Below are 8,285 nucleotides of genomic sequence, written 5' to 3'. Positions count from 1 at the left end.
TGAGGTTGTGTCCATATCATTTCCCAGTTTCCCCAGGGGATGAAGCTCCTATTCCCCACTGTGGCAACTGGTTTGATAATGTGTCTTCTGTCGGCCACCTTCTCTTATCTGTCTCACTTCTGCACTTACCTTCCTTCCTACACCTTCCAGAGAAAACTATCGGTTCTCGCATCCTTGCGTCAGGATCTGCTCCCCACCTGGGCTCCTGTATTGTAATGTGTCTCACATTATGCTCTTTACTGTGGGGCTTTGTGAATGTCTTGGCTCTTATAACTAAACTGCAAACTGTTTGAGAAGAGAAACCTTTAAATACTGTATCCCCCAGAGCCTAACAAAGTACCTTGCATATAGAAAGTGCTTTAAAAAGAAACTAGATTAACTACATTAATCAAATTGAGTATTTTTAGGAGAAAAGCACTATAGAAATCTAATACCTAAATAGTTCAGAGCATTCTCTGTGGCACTAAATAAATCAAATTATTTAAACCAGTTTTTATGAATCATAGTTATTGACTTAAAAATCTTATAAGCTATTGTTTCAAGTTCGAAGTTGGGCTTCAAGTTTTATACTGAATATATTTTAACATTTTCTGGTTGAAAAAGCTCAGCATCCATTGAGGGAATTAGAGGGGACATGATTTGAATTGGGTCCGTATTTTTCTTTTTTGGCTGTGCCACACGGCTTGCGGGATCTTAGTTCCCCGACCAGGGATCAAACCCGGGCCCCCTGCAGTGGAAGCTCAGAGTCCTAACCACTAGACCAACAGGAAATTCCCTGTATTTCTTTTTTAAAAATTATTTATTTTTGCCTTTATTGGGTCTTTGTTGCTGCGCACGGGCTTTCTCTAGTTGCGGGGAGCAGGGGCTACTCTTGTTGCAAAGCATGGACTCTAGGCACGCAGGCTCAGTAGTTGTGGCTCACGGGCTCTAGAGCGCAGGCTCGGTAGTTGCGGCGCACAGGGCTTAGTTGCTCCGCGGCATGTGGGATCTTCCTGGACCAGGGCTCGAACCCATGTCCCCTGCATTGGCAGGTGGATTCTTAACCACTGTGCCACCAGGGAAGCCCGTTCCTGTATTTCTTAACATAGCATTCAGAAACACACATGGTCTAGCCCCCACTGCCCTTTCTAGCTTTATCTTCCATTCTCTGTCATCATTCCTATATATACAGTTGTGTGATCTTCATGCAGAAGATTTGTAGTTGATTTATCTTTGCTTGTTAACAACACTGCATAATGCCACAGATCTCACTTCATAAGAAAAATTATCATTGTTTGAAAAATGGCAATGAAAGTTGTGATACGAGGAGAAAAAAACAACTCCAAATAATAATGCTTCTTGAGACCCCACTTTTCTTCCCTGTCATAATTATATTATCTTTGAGTCTTCATTAACAAATTTATTCAAATATCTAGGAATTTGATAACACGACCTGAATTTGAATAATGGTTTACACACCTTTCAAGTTATTTCCAAGGTCTAATTCCGTGGCCAGTATCTTGAAGACAGATATCTACAGGACACAAAAAGACAAGGGCACCGCGTCTACGTCATGTAGAATCATAGGAACATAAACAATAAGCATCATTCATTTAAGAAAAAATACAAGTAATATTCATTCACGGTAGAAATATCAGCCAATATAGAGAAATGAAAAGACGATAAGAACACAGTAATACTTCTGATCAAAGAAAAATATTACTAAAATTTTAGTGTATACGGCTTCAGACTTTTTTGTACAGTATTTTTAACATAGGTACTTAAAGGGCTCATGGTGTGCCCATGTTTTTCCCCTCTTTTTGCACTCAGCAATGTAACACACTGTGGCAGACACTACACACAGGCTCACTCAATACCCACTCATCTTCTAACATGGCCTCCATCCTCCGGAGGCTAGAAAGTCAAACACTTCCAAGACTCCCTTGAAGCTTGGCTTCCACAGGTAACTGAGTTTCACCATGCCCTGATGGAAGATACATTCCCTGAGCCAGATTTGGAAGGCAAATGAGTGACACGAGGTGATAGCCATGATCAGGGATGACAGATCTTCTGGTAGCTGAGGTAGAAAGTCTACTCTCAGGCTCTAAGATAATAGCCTAGGGGTGGGCATGGGCAGCAGTGGGACCTCCTTTCACACTGTGCCACACTGGAGTCAGCCACTGATCCTGGCTCTGTAGCATCATTTGCCTCCCTGCTCCTCTCGGGAACTCTGTTGTCTGCAACTAAGAACCCTAATAAATACATGTGAACACCTTTCCATGTCAAAAAATATCATATAATTGCTACTCGTAGAATCATAGAATTTTAGAGCTCCATGGGAACTTAGCAGTTAGCTAGAGTTAGGAAAACTACGCTCAAAGACGTTAAATAACTCACGTTTCCTCAGATGGACAGCGGTGGAGGTAACACCACATGCATATCTCCTTATTCCCACTGTGTGTAAGGAATTTATTCTGTGTTTGTGTCCCAATGAGGAGATGGGACAAAAATGGCTGTGCTCCAAGTTAAACTTTGGTGTTTTGTGTTGCGAACACATTCATCCGTCATCTGGCATGCTTTAGCCCAAAGACGATAGTCAAGAGTGTGATGCCTTTTTAATGTGCTGCTTCCTCTTCACATTCCATCTCCATTTCTACCCCACGCCCACCCCCCAGCACAGGCCCATCCCCAGACCTGCTCCGCTGGATGAAGACCAGCTGGCTTAGTCATGGTGCCACCTCTAAACACTGTAGCCTTCACTCCAGTCGGCGATGGTGTTGAGCGTCTCCTCAGACTACAGAGGTTTCTGTTTGGTTTGTTTGAATGAACACTTGTTCCCAAGGAGCTAGTGGTCTTTAGTGCTGTAAAACAGAGATACTTTTTTAAAAAAAACTCTTCTTAGGTGACAGAAAAGAATCATTGTTGAAAGGCCCCATTTGGGAATGGAAAGAGTGTGAGCTTTGGATCCAGACTGGATTTGAATCCCAGCTCTGCCACTTACTAGCTACATGGCTGTGGGAAAAGTTATTCAGTTTCTACAAGTCTCTCACTTTACTGAACTGGAAAATGGAAAGAAAGATAATGCCCTTACAAGCCTGTTCTTTGGACCAGAAGAAATATTCCTATAATGTTTGATGTACAAGGGACATTCAATAAATAGTTTCTGTTACTGAGTTGCAATATATGCTGTTGGCTTGAAGACCAGCCAACGGTGTATATGTTGGCTCTTCCCCACTTACGATTTTACAGCTGAATTTGGACAGAAGAGTAAGATCACTCCAGGGGAGCCCACTGCTATTTCACAGAGGACTCAGATGGCTGTGTAAGTCCATATAAACATATATATTTGAGCTCATACGCAGCCATTAACAGGTCAGTGGAGTTTGCTTCTGCTGCAGCCCTCCAAGTCTCCACTGAAGTGAACATAGGGACAGATAAATCAAAAGCTTGGGTCTTTGAACATAGGACATTATTTAAGGATTAGGAATGGGAATTAGGTATTCCCACAATCTTTTTGGAACAGTGTAAGTCAATAATGTTTAAAGTAAAATCTAAGTCAGCTTTCCTTATAAACATATAAGTACAGAATTTATAGGAGCTGTTTTTTTTAGGTTTTAACCTTTTTTCTATAGCTCAACACTTTGCTTATGACGTGAGAGCTGCAGGAACATGACAGTTTTTACTTTCTTTTACAAGAAGAGGTTCATTTTACAAATGACATTTAATTCCATATGTGAGGATTACAAAAAAATCCTGGCAGGCATATACTGTAAGTAATTAAGTGCCTGTCGATTATAGCATTGTGCATTGTTTCCAAAATCCTGTTAACTTTCCTTACATCATTTCCCAGAGAAGCATTACATATATATGATGTTTTAACTGGAAATTTTTATGAGGTTTTCTCTGAAGCTTTGTTCGATGATCAAAACACATATGGAAATATTGTTTAACTACATTTGAAATGAAATATACACCCAAATGATAATTCTTAAATCCCAAACTGGACTAATTTTCTTCTCAGTCTTTTTCTGAACAGAAGGGAAAAAACCAGAGTAATTTGATAAGCACTATTGCAGATTCTAAAATTTTTTTCTTGAGATTTAGCGGATAAATATACATTTACAATCTGTAGCAGGAAAAAAAATTATATAAAAGTTAGAATATATATATTTTTATTTTCCTGGAAGTATCTGGTGTTTCTTATCACACATGAGATAATAAAAAATTATTTAATGCATCCTCTAGTTTGCTCTGTTCCTCATATTACAGTTTTTTTGGGGAAAGAAATAAGTTTCCTAGTGGTTGTGGCTTTGAGAATTTATTCCCATCTCTCACCAAAACAGTATCTTAAGACAGAAGTTAACATTTGTGCAAAACTTCAGAATTGTGACCTTTCTTAGGAAATTCCATTTTGCGAGTGTACACACAATCATATATTTATCTGACATTGTCTCATAACCAAGAAGTCAAGTAGGGTAAGCACTGAAAGATGGTGACTGGTTTGGCAATCAGGGACTCTCTGATGACCGCAGTGAGAGGCCTGGTGTCTCTCATGAGGGTGCCGTCAAACTTGTAGCAAGGGTTGGAGTCATTTCAAGCTTGACAGGACCGTGGAATCTCCTTCCAAGCTCACTAATGTTTTTGTTGGCAAAAGGCTTCAACTCCCCGGGGGACTGTTGGCTGGAGGTCTCTGTTCCTCACCATGTGGGCCCTTCATAGGCTGCTTGAGTGTCCTCCTGATATGGCTGCTGGCTTCCCCAGAGCAAGTGATCCATCCGAGAGAGAGAGAGAGAGAGAGAGAGAGACAGACAGACAGACAGACAGACAGACAGAGAGAAAGAGAGACAGAGAGAGACAGAGAGAGACAGAGAGACAGAGCTGGAGAGGGAGAGAGAGAAGGGAGTCGGGGGAAAATAAGGAGGAAATCACAACGCCTTTTATGATTTAGTCTTAGAATCATACACTTTATTCTATTTTCTGGAAACCAGTCACACACTCAAGGAGAGGGGAATTAAATGCCGCAGGATGCAGGGAGGAGTATCAAAGAATTTGTGGACATAGTTTTAAACCATAACAATCAGTTGGGAGTCCTAGTGGCAAGTAACAGAAAACCCATTTCAAAAGGGAATAAACATCAGTGGGAATTCATTTGCTCCCCAAATGAAAAGATCCTGCAGGTAGACAAACTCTGTGAGTCATTTGTTCAGAGCTCTGGCTCCATTTCTCTGTCCTTTCTGTGCTGCATCCTTCTCAGGCTGGCTTCCTACCATCAAAAAATGACTGTAGCAACTCTAGACCTCATGTACACACACAGCACCTTCCAGACAGGAGAACACAGCTCCGGCTCAACATCCCAGCAGAGTTCAGAGACTCCCTCTGATTGGATGACTCCCCCATCCAAACCAGGGATTGGAAGGCCTAGATTGGCTCCAGGGCTCTACCCCAAATCAGGGCTGTAAAGGTGTTTCCCTAAAGGCATATGGACCCCCCCAAAACCTGGGCCTCTTAAGTACCTACTACAAAATTCAGGGAAGTTTCTCTCAGCTTTTTAAAATATGGGGTAGATAGCATTTTTGTAATCTGAAAGGAAAGGAAGCAGTAGAGACAGAGAAATTGAAGAGCAAAGGAATATAACAAAGAATGCCCAAATGAATCAGAAGCACAAGCAGAGTGAATATTCTTGGTAAGGGTTGGAGAACCACCTGTTCCCCTGAGGTCAGGGACAGCAAGTGTAAACATGGGAGAAAATATGGGCCATTCGAGGCAAAGAGGAGGAAGGCTGAGGGCAATGTTGGCTGGTGGCTGGGAATTCGAATGAAAGAGAAGGTGATGTCATCAACTGCAAAGAAGAGAGAAAAGTGGGATAGGGCATTTAAGGGGTTAAGATGGATGAAACGGACTGATTCGGAGGTTAAAGTTAATGGTATTTTTCATACTAGTAGAGCTAGAAAAACTCCGCTGTAATAAGCAAGCATAAGCAGAGCTAGAAAAGCCAGAAAGCTCCGGTAGAAAAGAAAACCTAAACAACACTGTAAGAGAAGATAAAGCACTGAAGACAAAGAGTACTCGTTAAAGAAAAGGTTAAGAAATAATGCAGGTTATAAGAAAGTGGGAGTTTGAAGCAAGTTAAAAAAAAGCAACTATGGCAAGTATAAAAAATGATACTTTAATCTACCTTTCAGGCTTTAAGCATATATAACTTATTCTATTCTCTGCCAGAAAATGCCTCACAGAGTATCAGGGTTGAGTCTGAGTAATTTTTAATTCCCACCACTGCTGCTAAATCTTTGCTAAGAAATAAGATGGGAACAGCTGCTTCTTTATTATTAAGCATGTACGTAAGCAAAATGAGAGAATTTATTTTTTCCTTTATTTAACGTATACTAAAAGATTCCTCTCCACCTAGTTGGCTTCTGGGAAGAAATCCTTGCCCTAAAATAAAATAAAGAAGCCCTGTGTTTATATTCACACTCATCTGGTTCAGAGTTTTGTTAAGAAAAAGTAGCATGAAATAAAAAGAATAAAAATATTTGAAAAATCTGACCTTGGAGCACAAGGTCACGAAGAAAGGCAACCTTGGTTCAGCTTGCCTTAGGACAGCAACGTTGACAAAGGACTTGGATTCAAAATTGGTTAATGGGTTCCAGAGACTGAAGGTGCTGTTACAAGTATAATGTGCGTTTCTTGGGAAAAAGAAACATCCTCTGGACATATTTAACCTTCAATTTTGCCTCTGATAATAAGGTTGAAGGAGTCAAACAGACTAGGACCATATGGAATTAAGAAAGGCTTATTCTTCTCCAGGAGCGCACATTTCTCCCACTAGCTCTTCCCCAGGCACGCAATTTACTTTCTACTGGCAGGCTCTTAACTGTTTTGGAAAACACGTAATACTTTGTTACTACCAAACCCTTCAGTAGTCAGCATAAGATGAATGCTCAGCAAAGACCAGTTTCTACTTCTTTCTCAAGTCAGAAGAGGACATCAAGATACGCTTGCTTAACATAACAATCATCATTTATGGAGTATTTACCAGGTGCCACGTGCTATACTTGGCATTTTACATACATCGTCTGATTTAATCCTCCCAACAATACTACAAGGTGTGTACTGTCATCATTTTACAGATAAAGAAACAGATACAAAGAAGTCAAGCATTAGGTCACGCTCACAGAGCTAGTAGGCGTCAGAGCTGTATGCTGAAACCACATCTGTTTGTTTCCAAAGTTCACACTCTTTCTTTTGCACCACTCTGTCTAAATAAACTGAAAGGATTTCCTAACATTTATAATGAAAAGAGTCAACAGTTTAAAGAAATGTTTAAAGAGAAATAAAATATTTTTTAACTGTGGGTAATTAGATACAAATATAGATTTATTCAAAATTAAATGCTGCACATTATCCCCAGACTCACTGTAAAATACACTCAGGCAAAGACATAGAGGGACAGATAGACAGATAGCAGAAATACTTTCAGGTCAGGAGCAAGCCCAACGTCAAATGCTAGGAGGTGGCTGTGCAATTTAGGGACAACATGAGCATGTCAGAAAGCAAACAGGTCAGGTCATGGAAGCATCAAAAAGAACCCAAGGGTGGGAGAGAAAGGACAACAGTGTGCTGAAAACCAGTGCGGCATCAAAATTCACCAATAGTTTCATTCAGTAGAAACACGACATAAACCAATGCAAGAAAAAGTAAGTACTGTAAGCAGCAGAGATAAAGGGAATGTCGAATCAGAAGGACAGAATTTTCATGCTGGCTCTTACATTAGCTGATGTCATGAAAACATGGACTGCCCATATTTAGCAAAGCTCACAGCAGGCAGGAATACTTCCAGACTCCTGCCACAATATCAGGAGATGTCAATCACCACTATGTGTTTTTGTACAGTACTGGGTGGACAGAGAATAAGGCTGCTCTTATAATGGGTTTATCCTGGATTGGCCCCAGCATATAAAATAAAACAATAATAATATTATAAGCCACTTCTGCAATTTATCATGCAGATATATACCAGGGCAGTGGTCCTCAACCAATGCCCTCTGCCCCCTCCCCAAGAGGGCATTTGGCACTGTCTGGAGACTTTTTGACTGTTACAGTGTGGAGGGAGGGATGCTATTGGCATCTAGTGGCTGTAGGCATCCTACAACACCCAGGACAGCCCCCATAGGTAAGAATTACCCAGCCCCAAAGGTCTACAGTGTGGAGTTTGAGAAGCTCTGCACTAGAGGAGGCTATTGCATTTGTGGCCTGAGGGAAAGCCTTGGTCACTGTCTTTCTTGAGTGTTCCACTTTCCCAAACATCA

General features: G+C 40.9%; 1 protein-coding gene across 1 annotated transcript in view; it reads right to left on the bottom strand.

Annotated features, from left to right (window-relative positions):
* Nucleotides 1–2,764: 2,764 nt before the first annotated feature.
* ZDHHC17 (zinc finger DHHC-type palmitoyltransferase 17) overlaps nt 2,765–8,285 on the bottom strand; it is a 136,006-nt gene continuing 130,485 nt past the window's right edge. Inside the window, exon 17 of the mRNA XM_060025291.1 lies at nt 2,765–2,840. Coding sequence (XP_059881274.1) covers nt 2,825–2,840 — 16 coding nt within the window. The 3' untranslated portion in view covers nt 2,765–2,824. The remainder of the gene's footprint in view (nt 2,841–8,285) is intronic.

This window comes from Delphinus delphis, chromosome 11 (assembly GCF_949987515.2).
Source record: "Delphinus delphis chromosome 11, mDelDel1.2, whole genome shotgun sequence".
NCBI classification, from domain to species: Eukaryota; Metazoa; Chordata; class Mammalia; order Artiodactyla; family Delphinidae; genus Delphinus; species Delphinus delphis.
The sequence above is the reverse complement of the archived record's forward strand: the minus strand, read 5'-3'. Positions and strand labels throughout refer to the sequence as shown.